This window comes from Macaca mulatta, chromosome 4 (assembly GCF_049350105.2).
Source record: "Macaca mulatta isolate MMU2019108-1 chromosome 4, T2T-MMU8v2.0, whole genome shotgun sequence".
Lineage (NCBI taxonomy): Eukaryota > Metazoa > Chordata > Mammalia > Primates > Cercopithecidae > Macaca > Macaca mulatta.
This window is the reverse complement of record NC_133409.1, coordinates 140,253,866-140,272,296: the sequence shown is the minus strand read 5'-3', so window position 1 is coordinate 140,272,296 and position 18,431 is coordinate 140,253,866. Positions and strand designations below refer to the sequence as shown.

Below are 18,431 nucleotides of genomic sequence, written 5' to 3'. Positions count from 1 at the left end.
CCCAGCTATTTGGGAGGCTGAGGCAGGAGTATGGCGTGAACCTGGGAGGTGGACCTTGCAGTGAGCCGAGATCACGCCACTGCACTCCAGCCTGGGCAACAGCGCAAGACTCTGTCTCTAAAAAAAAAAAAAGAAGCTGGAAAAACACAAAAATTAGCTGGATGTGATGGTGTGTGCCTGTAGTCCCGGCTACTCAGGAGGCTAAAAGAGGAGAATCGCTTGGACCTGGGAGGAGGAGGCTTCAGTGAGCTGAGATCAAGGCACTGCACTCCAGCCTGGCAATAGAGCAAGACTCTATCTCAAAAAAAAAAAAGAAAATATATTGCATTACCTGCCTCTTTTAGTGACACATTTCCTTTAATTGACACAAAGGAAAAAAGTACCCAAGTGGCAGTTCTTAAATCTGGTGTTCTCTAGACTTAAAGCTCATCGAATGTATGCTTAAATGTGAAGGAAAAGAACAAAAGTGAAAAACACTGGAAATGTATGAGCCAAGACTGTGCCTAAAAGGCAAAGCGGGCTGGGTACAGTGGCTCACACCTGTAATCCCAACACTTTGGGAGGCTGAGGCGGGTGGATTACCTGAGGTCAGGAGTTGGAGACCACCCTGGCCAACATAATGAAACTCCATCTCTACTAAAAATACAAAAAATGAGCTGGGCGTGGTGGCGGGCGCCTCTAATCCCAGCTATTCGGGAGGCTGAAGCATGAGAATCGCTTGAATCCGGGAGGCGGAGGTTGCAGTCCAAGATTGTGCCGCTGTGCTCCAGCCTGGGCAACAAGTGTGAAACTCCATCACAAAAAATAAGGGTCGGGCATGGTGGCTCACGCTTGTAATCCCAGCACTTTGGGAGGCTGAAGCAGGTGGATCACCTGAGGTCAGGAGTTCAAGACCAGCCTGACCAACATGGAGAAAGCCCATCTCTACTAAAAATATAAAATTAGCTGGGCACGGTGGCGCACGCCTGTAATCCCAGCTACTTGGGAGGCTGAGGCAGGAGATTCGCTTGAACCCGGGAGGCAGAGGTTGTAGTGAGCCGAGATCGTGCCATTGCACTCCAGCCTGAGCAACAAGAGCAAAACTCCATCTCAAAATAAATAAATAAATAAATAATACTAATAAAACAAAATAAAGGCAAAGTTTTTATAATTTTTTTTTTTTTTTTTTTTTTTTAGCTTTTAGGGAACAGAGTCCCTCCTTACAATGCACAAGTCTAGAGAGTCTGTATTTACTACAATCAACTTCTGGAGATTTTCAGGAAATGCATTGTGTTCAAAATGTTGCCTATGCATTGTTTCATTCCATAAAAGCTGCAGCCTACAGAAAAATACAAATAAATAAACCTGGGTGAGAGCAAATGTAAATCAGGAGGCCAAAAACACAAGATCTGTGCATTTTATTTGTGTAAACAATATCTAAAACATACCTCAATATAAAAAACCAGAAACAAAATAACAAAAACAGGGCGTGAGAACAAAAAATACAGATGACAGGTTCTGTAGTTATGATACTGAATTGAGCTTCCTGTCAGCCAAAACTAGAAGGGAAACATGACCACTACCTGACTTTTGCAGAGGCTTTAGATCTGAGCACTTGGATCTGAAGACAGTTTCTCTTTAGATGTCTTCAAATAAGGGACAGTATCCTTGATGACAATACAGTACGTATATTAACAATTCTCCTAAGACCATCTCTGTGTATATCAAGGTTATACCTGGATGAATATTTCTGCAGCAGGCATGGGGTAGGCAGGCAATATGACCAAATATGTAGTTTGGATGCTCGAATGAAACAGAAGAAGGAGCTCAGGCAACCATGAAGCATGGTGCACGTATCAGGGTCAAATGTTCTAACCCTAAGATTGGGGTGCATGAGAACTGGAGAGGCCTCAATACTGAGACTTAGACGAAGGGTGTGGAATTAACTTCCTACTGTGACTAATCCAACTTAGCTCAAAGTGACTCTGAGATCAGCCCTTCTCGCAAGTCAATTCATAAACGAATGCTTTAGTTACAGGAGGTATTAACTGCAAACGAACAGCCAAGAGCATTCCTGGGCATGTCCATTGAGCTCCATGTAGCAGAGGCCATTAACTGGGTCTCAGCAACCAAATTCTCTTTCATCTTGTAGTCACAGCATCCCTGAGTCTTAACTCGGCACATGACTGCCCAGATAAGAGGCTCTATGTCCCAGCATCTCTTTCAGCAAAGTGTGGCCACAGTGATTTGAGCAATGCTCAGTCCTATCTTTTTTAAAAAAACATATCTTTTCTCTCTCTCTTTCCCCAGGAGAATGCAGATATGGAGCTGATGAGTCTTCTTTGATATTGTGGGTAAGAAAACATACTGGGAATGGCTGAATAAGACAGAAGGAAACCAAGTTCCTGATAACCTTGTAGAGTTAAATCTGCCCTAGACCATCTGATTACCTCTCTATTATTAGGTGAGAAAAAAACAAACTTCAATCTTACAGCAGTTTGGCCTGTGGCTTAACATATTTCACAACAGAAGGGAAAGATGTCAGAAGGAGAGTTCAAAGGACTCAGGCAACATCCTAGGAAAGTCAATTCGCAAATCACTTCAGCAAACAGGTCAGAAAATGGTAACTATCAAACCAGTTGTGCCTTCCACTCTATCTCCAGGATAGAAGCCCAGTTACATCCTCTGACAAAAGGAAGAGGCTCTTATTACAGCACAATCCAAACATAAAATGCAGCATGTTCACGGTGGGCCTGAGACAAATCCCCAATAGTTGAGGATACAGACTGTTTCCCCCACCAATACCAGGCAGGGACATTCCTGTCCTACCTTTCCCCTAAAGGAGGCAGGGTCCAAACTTCTCCATTCTTCATAATTACCATTCTTGAGGATAGGCCAAATCCAGTAAGGAATGAAATAAAACAGCTGATGGGGGGCTCTGTGTGAGAGTCAGGGGGTTGGGGAGGGGACTCCAGAGCCCCAGAACAAAAGCCACAGCTGGGAACCAGAGAAGGAGAGTAGATTCCATGTCTACCCTGGGTTTCTGGGGTCCGGGGACCTGAGAGTCAGCACCTGCTTCTCCTGTGGAGTACCCCTGGTGACAGAGCTCAGCTGGCAGCTGCTTATCCCTAACGAATCCCAGCCACCGGCACCTGCTGCTGCTTGCGGATCTTGTTGAAGAGTTCCATGTACTGGACCATGGTATCTGCTGGGCCGTAGACTGCATCATGTCTGTTCCCAAACACTGCGGGAGCGCCTGGTGTGTGGCTGCCTAGAAAACTCTGTAGGAACTCAAGCAGCAGGCTCCAGCAGTCACTAGCTACCACACAGGGGCCATACTCCACCTGGGAACCAAAAGCACAGAGAATGAGGGTGAATGAAGGCTAAGACAAGGTCTGCTTCTCTTGCACCTCCTGCCTCCTGCTCCCATCTTCCCCAACCCCAAGCTAAAGACACACACCTCCTAGCACAGTGTTGGTCCACAGGAAACACTCAACCCAAACACTGGGCTCAACACCCACATCTTTAGGCATCTTTGACATTTCTCTTTCTGGAGCTGTGCCAACCTGCAGCCCTCCCAGAGGATCCAGAAGCAGATCTGGGCCCCTTTTGATGATCTCAGGACTGTGTTGTCCCTGCTATGCTGGGTAAAGATTCAAGGAGAGCTCAAGAAAATTCTAAGAGACATGACAAAGATAAAGAGAAGGAAATGTGTGTGATGGTGTAAGTAGAGAGCAGAGTAGACACAAATGCTTATGAGTTTTTTTCAAGACCATATTTTACTCCCTAGGTAGAACCAACCTGGGCTCCAACCCTAAGAAAGAATTTCCCAAATAGTGTGGCATGGGCCAAAAAATATACATCTTAGGTTTTCTCCTTCTGCTCTCTTAATTATTTACTGGAGAGATGGCAGGGCAAAATTACTGGCAACCCTAAGGAGAAACAAGTAAATAAACAGGTGGGGTGTGTTTCTACTACAAGATTAGAAATGTGGAGGATAAACAGTAGGTCCTCAGTAGGTCTCAGCAAATCCAAGGTCTATCACAAGCTGAAAGGGTTAGGAAGTCTTGGTCCTAGAGGTTGCTGAGCAGAAACTACCACTAATGCCCTTTTCTCCAAGTGGGATTCTTCCTAGACTTTTCTATCCCCATGTTTCTACATTTTAAATCCCTACATAAATGTTGATCCTCCAGGAAGCATCACAACCAAAGTCAGCAGTGCTCATACTGGCTTGAATTCCCAGAGCAAACTGCCTCTTTTATGGCATTTTCAGACTAACTTCAAAAATAGTTTGTGTGTTTCGGCCTCACTCAATAAATAAATCACAAATTTTCAAAGGGTAGACCCTGCAAGCTTACTTGTTTTCTTATCTTAGTGCTGGGCACATTGTAAGTTGTGAACTTTCCCTGGTCCCAAAGAAGCCAGCTACTGCCACACTGCCACTCTCACTCCTTGTCACTATATATGTGTATGTATGCGCGCACACACACACACACACTCTCTCTCTCAGGGTCACAGATGAAGTGATCTCACACACAAACACCTCTTTCTCCATGAAAGAATGCAGACAGCATGTCAAAAGGAAAAGCATATTTTTGCTTCCCAACTTTTGATACCTATCTTAAAGCATACTAAGGAGAGCTATATGGGCATATGTGATTTAGGGCCCACCTCCAGAAAATTATTCCAAGAGTTGTCTTGGTCTGCTCCAGTACTTCTTCTCATGGGTGACTGTCCCTCCATATCATAACTCACCTGCCTTCCTTGACTATCTTTTCCCTTCTCTAGCAAGCCACCCTTCCTAATGAAGCTTTCTGCTTGCTTTGAACCCAGCTTCCCACTTCCTACTTCCCACCTTGTGTTAGAGAGTCTCAGTCTCTGAAGGATAAAAGATTCACGGAGAGAAAGCACAGATGCCTTGGAGTCCGGAATCAGGTAGGCATAAATATCTGTTGAAACTGAGAAGGACTGGAGGCCAGGTGTGGTGGCTCATACCTGTAATCCCAGCACTCTGCGGGGCTGAAGTGGGAGGATCACTTGAGCCCAGGGGTTTGAGACCAGCCTGGGCAACACCTCAAGACCTCATTTCTAATTAAAAAAAAAAAAAAAAAAAGGCCAGGCGCGGTGGCTCAAGCCTGTAATCCCAGCACTTTGGGAGGCCGAGACGGGCAGATCACGAGCTCAGGAGATCGAGACCATCCTGGCTAACACGGTGAAACCCCGTCTCTACTAAAAAATACAAAAAACTAGCCGGGCGAGGTGGCGGGCGCCTGTAGTCCCAGCTACTCGGGAGGCTGAGGCAGGAGAATGGCGTAAACCCGGGAGGCGGAGCTTGCAGTGAGCTGAGATCCGGCCACTGCACTCCAGCCTGGGCGACAGAGCAAGACTCTGTCTCAAAAAAAAAAAAAAAAAAATTTAAATTCGGTGGGTATAGTCCCAGGTACTTGGGAGACTGAGGTTGCAGGACCACTTGAGCCCTGGAGGTCAAGGCTTCAGTGTGCCAAGATTGAACCATTGCATTCCAGCCTGGGTGACAGAGCAAGACTCTGTCTCAAAAAAAAAAAAAAAATAGAGAAGAACTGGAAAATCTTCAGAGCCCTTTGGTGAGCAGCCCCCTCAGCACATCCTGCTCCTATTTTCACCAAGTCTTACCTCCACAGAGATGCCCCGGGCACTGGGCCCCATTGTGACCGTGCCCACCTTCACCAGGAAGTCACAGTACTGGTACCGGGTGCCCCGGGTTTCAATCTTGCTGGCCTTAGCACTCTGGAAAAAGCCCTTGAGCTTCACCATAAGCACATCAAAGTTGGTGTCAGCAATAAGACAAGGGCCATTCTCAAAGAGAGCGAAACAGCTCAATGGGTACTCTGAGTTGTGCATCACATACATCAGCTTCCCGGTCTGACCTGCAAGGGACAGAGATCCTATTCATCATCAAGACTCTCACTGGCAAACCCCAGAGTAGACTCAAATGACTCCCCCCGGAATGAGGCGAGACAGCAATCTGGCACTACCTCAGCAGTTCTTGGTGTGGGGTGAGGGGAATCCTCTCACTGACTGCCTTTTCTAGAAAGGTAGGGGGGAATAGCAGGAGAGGCAGCATGTGGTAAGACCCACCCTGCTCTACAGAAAATGGTGAGGGGCACACAGGATACTTTAATAGTGTCGATTATGTTTTAATTCTTTTTTTTTTCTGTTGCCCAGGCTGGAGTGCAGTGGCACGATCTCGGCTCACTGCAAGCTCCGCCTCCCGGGTTCATGCCATTCTCCTGCCTCAGCTTCCCGAGTAGCTGGGACTACAGGTGCCCACCACCACGCCCGGCTAATTTTTTGTATTTTTTCTGAGTAGAGGCAGGGTTTCGCCATGTTCGCAAGGATGGTCTCGATCTCCTGACCTCGTGATCCACCCGCCTCGGCCTCCCAAAGTGCTGGGATTACAGGCGTGAGCCACCGCACCTGGCCTGATTATGTTTTAATTCTTAAGTTGAGTGGTGGGCTCACCGATGGTCTATACGTAAAGTCTAACTCCCACAGACTTTACATATAATCTTTTGTATGTTATCATGTATTACATAAGTAAAATGAAAGTAACAGCATTTGGGCATGCCAAAGGAAGTAGCTGCTCCCTTCTTCTGCGCATTCCTCCTCACCTCAGCTTCCTCCCTCTTTGAGATCTAGTAAATGGTCCTACAGAAGCAGCAAAGGGGAGTGTCTGAGCATAAGCAGGGAAAGGTAGATGGGAGCCAAGCTGTGATAGGTCTTGTCTACCATGCCTCAAGAAGTTTAGACTGTATCCTGAAACCAACGGCAAACCATTGGAGAATTTTTAGAAGTCTAGCCAACTTGGGAAGCAAGCAGCACACTACAGCAGAGAGAATTCAGGATCTGGTTCGGAAGTTCAACTTTCAAGCCCCAGCTCACCCCTTCCAGTTTCTAAGAAATGAGTTTTCTCATTGATTTCCATAGACTTTTTGCAATAAGAATGGAAAGCTATATACATTTAGTTAAGTAGAAAACAGAAGAAGGAAGGGCTGGGAACAGTGGCTCACATCTGTAACCCCAACACTTTGGGGAGGCTGAGGCGGGTGGATCACTTGAGGTCAGGAGTTCGAGACCAGCCTGACCAACATGGTGAAACCATATCTCTACTAAAAATGCAAAAATTATCTGGGTATGGTGGTGCATGCCTGTAATCCCAGTTACTTGGGAGGCTGAGGCACGAGAATCACTTGAACCCAGGAGGCCGAAGTTGCACTGAGCTGAGATCATGTCACTGCGCTCCAGCCTGGGCAACAGAGCAATACTCTATCTCCACAAAAAAAAAAAAAAAAAAAAAACAACAACAGAAGGCAAAAACTGGAAAGCAAGATTCCTCTTTCATACACTATAAGAATTAATGGATAGACTGCCACAATCCCACATGCTTATTACATACATAAGCCATTCCCAACACTTTTCTTAGGGCTTAAGAAACATACAAGCAGAGGACTTAGCCCCTGACTTCAAGAAGCTGACAATCAGGCCGGGGGCGGTGGCTCACGCCTGTAATCCCAGCACTTTGGGAGGCCATGGTGGGTGGATCACTTGAGGTCAGGAGTTCGAGACCAGCCTGGCCAACATGGTAAAACCTCGTCTCTACTAAAAATACAGAAATTAGCCAGGCATGGTGGCACGCGCCTGTAATTCCAGCTACTTGGGAGGCTAAGGCAGGAGAATCACTTGAACTCGAAGAGGCAGAGGTTGCAATGAGCCGAGATCATGCCACTACACTCCAGCCTGGGTGATAGCGAGATTCCATCTCAAAAAAGCAAAAAAAGCTGACAATCTCATGAGAGAGATAGGCTAAAAACTTTTTTTTTTTTTTTTTGAGACAGCGTCTCACTGTGTCGCCCAGGCTGGAGTGCAATGGCGTGATCTTGGCTCACCGCAACCTCCGCCTCTTAGGTTCAAGTGATTCTCCTGCCTCAGCCTTCTGCGTAGCGAGGATTATAAGTGTGTGCCACCACACCTGGCTAATTTTTGTATTTTTAGTAGAGATGGGGATTCACCATGTTGGCCAGACTGGTCTTGAACTCCTGACCTCAGGTGATCTGCCGATCTTGGCCTCCCAAAGTGCTGAGATTCCAGGCATTAGCCACCACGCCCAGCTGAGATAGGCTAAAAACTTTTTTTTTTTGAGACAGAGTCTCACTCTGTCTCCCAGACTGGAGTATAGTGGCACGATCTCGGCTCACTGCAACCTCTGCCTCCCGGGTTCAAGTGATTCTCCTGCCTCAGCCTCCCAAGTAGCTGGGATTACAAGCACCCGCCACCAGGCCCGGCTAATTTTTTGTATTTTTAGTAGAGACAGGGTTTCACCGTGTTGGTCAGGCTGGTCTCAAACTCCTGACTTCAGGTGATCCACCCACCTCGGCCTCCCAAAGTCCTGGGATTAGAGGCATGAGCCACCGAGCCTGGTGGCTAAAAACTTTTTAAAAGACCATGAAATAAAACAAGTTACTACCAAGGAAAGACCACAAGTCTTTCGGAAGAAAGGAAAGACTTCAGGATAGGAAAAGATTAAAGTGAACAAGTCAGCAGGAAAAAAAAATAGGATTTGGCCGGGCATGGCTCACATCTGTAATCCCAGCACGTTCGGAGGCTGAGGCGGGTGGATCATGAGGTCAGGAGATCAAGACCATCCTGGCTAACACGGTGAAACCCCATACTAAAAATACAAAAAATTAGCCGGGCATGGTGGCAGGCGCCTGCAGTCCCAGCTACTTGGGAGGCTGAGGCAGGAGAATGGCATGAACCCGGGAGGCGGAGCTTGCAGTGACCCGAGATCGCGCCACTGCACTCCAGCCTGGGCGACAGAGTGAGACTCTGCCTCAAAAAAAAAAAAAAAAAAGGCATTTGAACTGCGATATGAAGAGAAGATAGGATCCAGCCACACAAAGGAAGAAGACATTCTAGATAGGGGGTAAGAGTGTGGGAATGAAAAGGGTGCAAGGGTTGGGGGAGCAGAGGTCATGTGGCTTCCCTATACAGGCCACTGTTCATGAACACAGGAGGCTCTACACAGATCCTCCAGGACACATCCCTCCTCCTGACTGCTTGCTGACGATTCACACCTGTCACCTCCTAAATCCAGTTCAAACCTTCTGGACTCTCAAGAAAAAAATCCATCCAAAGCTGACCTCGTCATTCTGTTCTGTCTACTCACTATAATTACATAATTTATTCATGCTATATAAGTCTGCAAGTGTTACTGTCTTGGAAATATCTTAAAAGTCAACTAAGGGATACGTGTGTGCGCGCGCGCTTAATGAAGAAGGCACTTCTAGTTGTTATAGACAGTAACATTTTCCTTTTCTTTCTTTTGAGACACGGTGTTGCTCTGTCACCTAGGCTGGAGTGTAGTGGCATGAACACAGCTCACTGAAGCCTCAACCTCCTGAGCCCAAGCAATCCTCCTGCCTCAGCCTCCCATGTAGCTGAGATCACCATGCCCACCATTTTTAAAAATTTTTTTTTTGAGACGGAGTCTCACTCCGTCACCCAGGCTGGAGTGCAGTGGTGCAGTCTCGGTTCACTGCCAGACTGCCAGCTCCGCCTCCCAGGTTCACACCGTTCTCCTGCCTCAGCCTCCCGGGTAGCTGGGACTACAGGCGCCCACCACCACGCCTGGCTATTTTTTTGTATTTTTAGTAGAGACGGGGTTTCACCATGTTAGCTAGGATGGTTTCGATCTCCTGACCTCATGATCCACCTGCCTTGGCCTCCCAAAGTGCTGGGATTACAGGTGTGAGCCACTGTGCCCAGACTTTTTTTTTTTTTTTTTTTTTTTTGTAGAGACGAGATCTTACCTAGGCTGGCCTCAAACTCCTAGGCTCAAGCAATCCTCTCACCTCTACTTCCCAAAGTGCTAGGATTACAGGTATGAGCCACTGCACTCAGCTGACAATAGTACTTTTTTTTTTTTTTTTTTTGGAGACGGAGTCTAGCTCTGTTGCCTAGGCTGGAGTTCAATGGAGTGATCTCGGCTCACTGCAGCCTCTGCCTCCCAAGTTCAAGCGATTCTCCTGCCTCAGACTCCTGAGTAGCTGGGATTACAGGCACCTGTCACCACACCTGGCTAATTTTTGTATTTTCAGTAGAGACGGGGTTTCACCATGTTGGCCGGGCTGGTCTCAAGCTCCTGACCTCAGGTGATCTGCCCACCTCGGCCTCCCAAAATGCTGGGATTCCAGGTGTGAACCACCGCGCCTAGCCGACAATCGTATTTTCTATCACAGCAAAATCCTTTCATGTCTGTACCACCTTGTGAAGCAAGGAGAACCAGGTTTACTGTCCCCCTTCTAAAGATGAGGAAAATGAAGCTAATTGGATCCCAGAGCAGCAGCAGTAGCAGAACCACCTGGGAACTTATTAGAAATGCAAATTATAGCCAGGGCGCTCACGCCTGTAATATCAACACTTCAGGAGGCCAAGGCGGGGAGGATCGCTTGAGCCCAGGAGTTTGAGACCAGCCTGGGCAACATAGGGAGACCTTGACTCTACAAAAAAATAAAAAAGTTAGCCAGGTATACTGGCACGCACCTGTGGCCCCAGCTATTTAGGATGCTGAGGCTGGAGGATCACTGGAGCCCAGCAGGTCGAGGCAATAATGAGCTGTGATCATGCCACTGCACTCCAGCCTGGGTGACAGACTACTAAGTCAGGAACTTTGGGGTGGGGTCTAGCAGTCTGTGTGGTAACAAGCCTTTCAGATGATGCTAATGCTGATCAAGTGTGAAAATCACTGAACTACAGGCACAGAGCCAGTAACCAGCAAGACTGAAGCTCCAGTCCAGGCCTGCTCACCCCAAGTTTATTGCTCTTTCCATTGTTCCCTACTGCCTGCCATGAAGGTGTTCTGTCTCCCCAACTAGACTGGAACTTCTTGAAAGTGAGGGCCTGCTCAGCCCACACCAGGTAGTTTCACTAGAAGTCATATGTCATTTCATATCTATATCCAAATGTTTTATTACCCAAATGCTTTTGTAATTATCTTTTGATTCTTACCTCCTTCATATTGAAGGCAACACAAATGGAACTGCAATTTTATCAACGATGATAAAAGAGCTCAGTACAACTCTTAGCTACTTAAATACTACATTAAATATTATATGACAAGCCGGGTGCAGTGGCTCATGCCTGTAATCCCAGCACTTTGGGAAGCCAAGGTGGGCAGATCACAAGGTCAGGAGTTCGAGACTAGCCTGGCCAACATGGTGAAACCCCATCTCTACTAAAAACACAAAAATGAGCCAGGCATGGTGGAGCACACCTGTAGTCCCAGCTACTCGGGAGGCTGAGGCAGGAGAATTGCTTGAACTCGGGAGGTGGAGGTTGCAGTGAGCCGAGACTGCACCACTGCACTCCAGCCTGGGCAACAAGAGCAAAATTCCATCTCAAAAAAAAAAAAAAAAATTACATGACAATCTCAGTTCTACATGCTTTGCATGTATTAACTTATTTAGCACAACATGAGGAGAGAAATACTATGATTATCTTCATTTTATAGATGACAGAAGTGTATTGGGGAAGAGTCCAAAAACAGAGCCCATGTCAGATAGTTTTGGTAGAAGAAATGTATACGGGGAACAAATACACGGGTTGGAAGAAAGGAAAAACCAAACAGGATGGTGGGACAACCCAAAGATTAGCAACACAGGAAGCTACTACCATTCTTAAGGCTAAAGGGAAAAGAAAATATGTGCTGTTATCAGAGGCAGGAATGAGGGCTGCCTAGCAGAAGCTAGAACCAAGGAAGTGAAGACACAGCCACGGCTAGAGACACTGCCCAAAGCAGAGGGAGAGGAACACTGTGGGCTTCCTTTCTCCCATCCTCTAATCTTCTCTGGTGCCTCTCAATAACCAAAGCTAACTAGGAGAGGGCCTGGAAAATACAGCTTACAGGGGAAGTGCAGGAAATGGATCTAAGGGAAACAGGTACATGAGAGGCGTGGAAATAGTAACAGATAGGTTGTTGGAGTTACCTACAGGTACACAGTTAGAATGTGGCAAAGCCAGGACTCAGGGCTCTGGCTCCCCAGTGATAACCACAGTGTTATGGAACTGTTCAAGGTCAAGTTACTGCAGAGCCAAGACTAAGAGAAACAAGTTCCCTAACTCATATCCAAAGAGTCTCTCATTGCCTGAGCCCAGGAGTTAAGAGCTTGCAGTGAGCTGTGATCATGCCACTGTACAGTTGGGCAACAAAGTGAGACCCTCACTCTAAAAAGAAAAAAAAAAAAAATCCTCTCTCCCTCCCAACCACCATCCCCCATCATCCACACCCCATCTCATCACTCAATCCACTAAAAAGAACAATTGATTTATGCTAATGAGGAGGTCAATGCCAATGGTTAGGTGTAGGAAAACAGGAACTCTATAAAAAGAAACTTCTAGAAGCCCTAAAGCTCTAAAAGAATCATAAACAAAGACTTCTGGGCCTAAAACAAGTCTTTCTCAAATTTCAGAGTGCATAAGGATTGTCTGGATTATTAAATGTAGATTACGTGGCCTACAGCAGCAGTCAATCAGTAAACAAGGCCAGGAATCTGCAACTCTAACAAGTATCCCAGGTGATTCTGATGTGGTTAGTCAGTGATTAACCCTCTGAGAAACATTGCTTTTAGAGTTCAAACTGCACAAAACAAAAAGCACTCAAGGAACACAAGGGCCAGACATGGTGGCTCATGCCTGTCATCTCAGCACTTCGGGAGGCCCTTGCTGGTGGATCCCCTGAGCTCAGGAGTTTGATACCAGCTACTTGAGAAGCTAAGGTGGAAGGATGTCTTGTGACTGGGAGTTTGAGACGAACTTGGGCAGCATAGTAAGACACTCCCATGACCCCACCCAAACGTGAAAAAATCAGCCAGGCATGGTGGCACATGCCAGTAGTTTCAGCTACTCAGGAGGCTAAGGTGGGAGGATCACCTGACCCCAGGAGTTTGAGGCTGCAGTGAGCTATGAGACACCAAAGCACTCCAGCCTGGACAACAAAGCAAGACTCTATCTCTTAAAAAAAAAAAACACACACACACACACAAAGAAATTTTGGGATGTAACAGATATGTTTAGTACCTTGGTTGTGGTGATGATATCATAGGTGTATGCATATATCCAAACTCATTAAGATGTATGCATTAGATGTGTGCAACTGCTTGTATATCAACTATACCTCAATAAAGCTTTAGCCAGGAGTGGCGGCTCATACCTATAATCCCAATACTTTGGGAAGCTGAGGCCGGATAGTCCCTTCAGGCCAGGAATTCAAAACCAGCCTGGTCAACATAGGGAGACCCTGTCTCTACAAAAAATTTAAAATATTAGCCAGGTGTGGTGGCTCATGCCTGTCGTGTCAGCTACTCAGGAGGCCAAGTCAGGAGGCCAAGGTGGAAGGATCACTTGAGCCCAGGGGGTCGAGGCTGCAGTCAGTGAGCTGTGATCATGCCACTGCACTCCAGCCTGGGCGACAGAGTAAGACCCTGTCTCAACAAAATAAATAAAATAAAATAAAATAAAATAAAATAAAATAAAATAAAATAAAGCTTTCAAAGGCCCTATTCTAAGAAATAAAGAACCAATAATTAATGAATTCAGAAACACATCTCGCCACATGTTTAAGAACACCACCCTAGCCGGGCGCGGTGGCTCACGCCTGTAATCCCAGCACTTTGGGAGGCCGAGGCGGGCGGATCACAAGGTCAGGAGATCGAGACCACGGTGAAACCCCGTCTCTACTAAAAATTACAAAAAATTAGCCGGGCGCGGTTGTGGGCGCCTGTAGTCCCAGCTACTTGGGAGGCTGAGGCAGGAGAATGGCGTGAACCCGGGAGGCGGAGCTTGCAGTGAGCCGAGATCGCGCCACTGCACTCCAGCCTGGGCTGGGCGACAGAGCGAGACTCCGTCTCAAAAAAAAAAAGAACACCACCCTTAGCAGAAAAGCAGAAATACTTCAATTAATACAAATGTCTATTAACTCCAACCCTCGTTCCAGCCATCCTACAGACCCATGTCACTGACCTTGGCTGCCAAGGGTAGATGCAGCCGTATGGTAAGTCTCACAGTCCACACAAAATGTTCCTTGCTTCTCTGCCCCAAGCATCTCCAATTTCCGGGTAAGGAGCTCTACGGTTTGCTGAACACTCTTGCCCTCAGCCACAGGCATCTGGGACACACTGGAAAGGAGAGCACCAAATTGTCAGTTATCCAGAGACACACATGTGCTCACTGAGCCACTCACTCGCCCACAGCATCACAGCTCGTCAGGGCCAAAAGTTATCTTGGAAATTACCTACTCTGACCGTCTCCCAACCCCTGCAACTTTATTATAAATTTAAAAAAAAATTTTTTTTGGCCAGGCATGGTGGCTCATGCCTGCAATCCCAGCACTTTGGGAGGTCAAAGTGGGCGGATCACGAGGTCAGGAGTTCAAGACAAGAATGGCCAACATGGTGAAACCCTGTCTCTATTAAAAATACAAAAATTATTTAGCTGGGCGTGGTAGCGGGCGCCTGTAATCCCAGCTACTTGTGAGGCTGAGGCAGGAGAATCATTTGAACCTGGGAGGCAGAGCTCGCAGTAAGCCGAGATTGCACCATTGTATTCCAGTGTGGGCAACAGGGCGAGACTCGATCTTAAAAAAAAAAAAAAGTTAAGACCAGTCAAGTGCAGTAGTTAGAATGGGGAAGAGTAGAACAAGGAGTCCAATCTGTAACCGAATGTGAACAATCAATTAAGATAACTCATTACACTTGGACTAGTCCCCCATTTTAAAGACAAGGAATAGAGGACCACTGTCCCTGAGAGCCCCTCTAAGAACTGAAGCATAGTTCTCAGGATTCTCACACCAGAGCAATGAACTTCCTATCATGGGACATTCTCAAGTGTGGCATGCCGAAGATTCTAAATGGCACACAGGCTGAGCATTCAATAATGCTGAGTTATATAATGAAAAAGGGATTCCTTTTGCAACTCTTTCAGTTCTGACTACATCAAGGACAAAGTCTCAGTTTGGGTTTACACGTTTTTACCAACTCTGTGGAGCTGTTCAGCACAGTAGCCCAGAGCCACAGGTGGCTGGGGCTAGTGTATTGGACACTGCTGTTAGAGAACATTTCCATCATCACAGAAAGTTCTAGTCAACAGCCCTAGGAACAGAAAAAAAGCAGCCTTCAAGTTTATAATCTTCGGGAATGAGAGGCAACAGTATTCACAAAAATTGAATCAAAACAATGGAACAAAACAAAACAAAAAAAACATTTCCAAGGTTTCCTCCTATGGTGAGTGAACCTCATATGGTGGCTTCCCCTTTAGAGTGGTAGGTAACAATTGCCAACCAACAACGTGCCAGTCTGCGTCCTAAGGCCTTTAGATGAATTAACACTCCAAATCCTCACAATAGTCCTATGAAGATGTTATTTATCAACTTGTTACAAATAAGGAAACTGCCGGGCACTGTGGCTCACACCTGTAATCCCAGCACTTTGGAAGGCCGAGGTGGGAGGATCACTTGAGGTCAGAAGTTCAAGACTAGCCTAGCCAACATGGTGAAACCCTGTCTCTACCAAAAATACAAAACTTAGCCAGGCGTGGTGGTGTGTGCCTGTAATCCCAGCTACATGGGAGGCTGAGGCAGGAGAATTGCTTGAAACCAGGAGGCGGAGGTTGCAGTGAGCCAAGATCGCACCACTGCCTTCCAGTCTGGACAACAAGAGCGAAACTCCATCTCAAAAAGAAAAAAAAAAGAGGAAATTTAAGTACAGTACAAAGAGGTTAAATAACTTGCACTAGGTCACACAGTTAATGCGTGGTACACCCAAGACTCAAAGCCCAGCAACCTGGTTTCATGTCCATGCTCCTAACCACTAACTAGACTGCCTGTATAGGGATGTAGTGCCTGTTAAAACATTTTTAAGGAAAAGATCAATTTAAAAAATTAATAAACAATAGTACAGGCAGTACTTAGCTATATAGAAATCAAGAAAACAGTCATAGATGACATTGCTTTATGATCAACTAAATGAATCTATTAGGGTAGAGTCCTTCTGTTGCTAAAAATTGTCATTACTCTATCAGAAAAAGCACTGATAAACAATGTTGCTAATGTGCCTTATTTTGAAATATAAAAGAATCCCTAAACTGACGCTACAAGGGACAGAAGTCCTAGGATTCTGAAAACGTTGATAAGGGTGCCAACAGAGAGCCCTTGCCCTGGAGCTGCCTTCTCCATTTAAAAAGCAGGGGTGGCTGGGCACGGTGGCTCGTGTCTGTAATGCCAATACTTTGGGACACCAAAGCAGGAGGCTCGCTTGAGTTCAGGAATTCAAGACCTGGATGTACAAAACAGCAAGAACCCATTTCTATTTCTTTAAAAAAAAAAGAAAGAGCATGGGGTTCCAGGGTTCTACGCTGCATCCTTTCTATTTCCATCCCTCACATATCTTGCTTCCATTAAGGAACACAGGAGGATCATGATGTGAACTGTGGGAAACAAGAGTGCAATCACTGAGAAACCTGCAAGAACCTGGGCTACCAGGAGGAAAAGTATTTCCCCTACACATGCTTTTGTATGAGAAGCCTATAGCCACTGGCTTCAGATATCCTGGCCTCTGGGTTTCTCCCACGGGGAAAAATGCTCACATCTACTGAGATAAGAAAAAAATGTTCTGGGACCTGGCACCTTACAACTAACGCCTCCACAAGCACTGGACCCATACCTTTCCCTGCTACCTCATCTTCTTCCAACGGAGACTTAAAACCTATGAAAGATAAAAACTCCTCTGAAACTAGACTAACCATGGAATTAAACATAGTGGGAAACGGGTCCTAAAGAGATAAAGTGCCTGGAACCCTGATCTCCTTATTTTCAATAGCCTCTTTTTCCCTCTGGACCCAAGATCTTAAAATGGGCAAATTAGAAACAGACACAAGCTGGTCTAACTGCATTTGATGGCTGAGGGAAGGGTAGGCAAAAATCTTGGCCGGTCGCGGTGGCTCACGTCTGTAATCCCAGCACTTTGGGAGGCCGAGGCAGGCGGATCACCTGAGGTCTGGAGTTCGAGACCAGCCTGACCAACATGGAGAAACCCCGTCTCTACCAAAAATACAAAATTAGCCGGGCGTGGTGGCGCATGCCTGTAATCCCAGCTACTCCGGAGTCTGAGGAAGGAGAATGGCTTGAACCCGCGAGGCGGAGGTTGCTGTGAGCCGAGATCGCGCCATTGCACTCCAGTCTGGGCAACAAGAGCGAAACTCCGTCTCAAAAAAAAAAAAAGAAAGAAAAAGAAATAAAGAAAAATAAAGAAAATCTTTAAAAATACTGTTTCCTGATTGCTTATAACCCACTCCCTCTAACCCTGTCTGCAGGTGGGTCACAGTCCAAAGACCCTATTTCCAACCCTGACGTCCCATTGCGGGCAGTACTATGGCCTCACGGGAAGGAAAATGAATCTAGAAGGGAATGAGGTACACAACCATTGATAGGTTCCTGGGATAAAAACTTTGCTTTGTCGGCCGGGCGCGGTGGCTCAAGCCTGTAATCCCAGCACTTTGGGAGGCCGAGACGGGCGGATCACGAGGTCAGGAGATCGAGACCATCCTGGCTAACACAGTGAAACCCCGTCTCTACTAAAAATACAAAAAACTTACCCGGGCGAGGTGGCAGGCGCCTGTAGTCCCAGCTACTCGGGAGGCTGAGGCAAGAGAATGGCGTGAACCCGGGAGGCGGAGCTTGCAGTGAGCTGAGATCCGGCCACTGCACTCCAGCCTGGGTGACAGAGCGAGACTCCGTCTCAAAAACAAACAAACAAACAAAAAAAAAAACAAAAAAAAACTTTGCTTTGTCGACACCAGCCTGGCCAATATGGTGAAATCCCATTTCTACTAAAAATACAAAAAATAGCCGGGCGTGGTGGTGGGCGCCTGTAGTCCCAGCTACTCGGAAGGCTGAGGCAGGAGAATCGCTTGAACCCAAGAGGCGGAGGGTGCAGTGAGCCAAGATCGCACCACTGCACTCCAGCCTGGCGACAGAGCGAGACTCCGTCTTAAAGAAAAAAAAAAAAAAAAAAAAACTTCGCTTTGCTTTCCCGCCTTCCAAGAGGAAGGGGCGCATCTCCGAGGAAACAAGGCCGGGGAACCCGCGGCTCGCACGGCATCCTCTCATCCACACAACCCGAGGACAGCTCCCAGGGGACGGCGGACCACGGTCAAGGTCCTCTTTTCGGCCCTTCACAACTCCAAGCTCCGCCCCACAAAACCCCCTGCAGTCCTACCAAGTCACTCCCATGGCGTCGGGCCAGGAAGGCGGCCGGATCACACGGTAGAAACGCAGGGTTCCCTATCCGCCCACAGAAACTGCTTCAGTTCCCCAACACAACCTTCGGTCTCGGAAGAGACTCCGGAAATACGTAAAAACAGAG

General features: G+C 46.9%; 1 protein-coding gene across 3 annotated transcripts; it reads right to left on the bottom strand.

Annotated features, from left to right (window-relative positions):
* Nucleotides 1-1,382: 1,382 nt before the first annotated feature.
* Nucleotides 1,383-18,419, bottom strand: MED20 (mediator complex subunit 20). 3 transcript variants are annotated; one of them, XM_015136337.3, is made up of 4 exons: nt 17,662-18,419; nt 14,035-14,189; nt 5,632-5,885; nt 1,383-3,323 (listed from the first exon to the last, which is right to left on the bottom strand). In XM_015136337.3, the coding sequence occupies exons 2-4, from the start codon at nt 14,177-14,179 to the stop codon at nt 3,108-3,110; spliced, it is 615 nt and encodes a 204-aa protein (XP_014991823.1). In that variant the 5' UTR covers nt 14,180-14,189; nt 17,662-18,419; the 3' UTR covers nt 1,383-3,107. The 3 variants fall into 3 exon arrangements, with proteins under 3 accessions (XP_014991823.1, XP_014991822.1, XP_014991824.1); XM_015136336.3 differs by having other exon boundaries at nt 18,285-18,419; XM_015136338.3 differs by lacking the exon at nt 14,035-14,189 and having other exon boundaries at nt 18,285-18,419.
* Nucleotides 18,420-18,431: the final 12 nt, after the last annotated feature.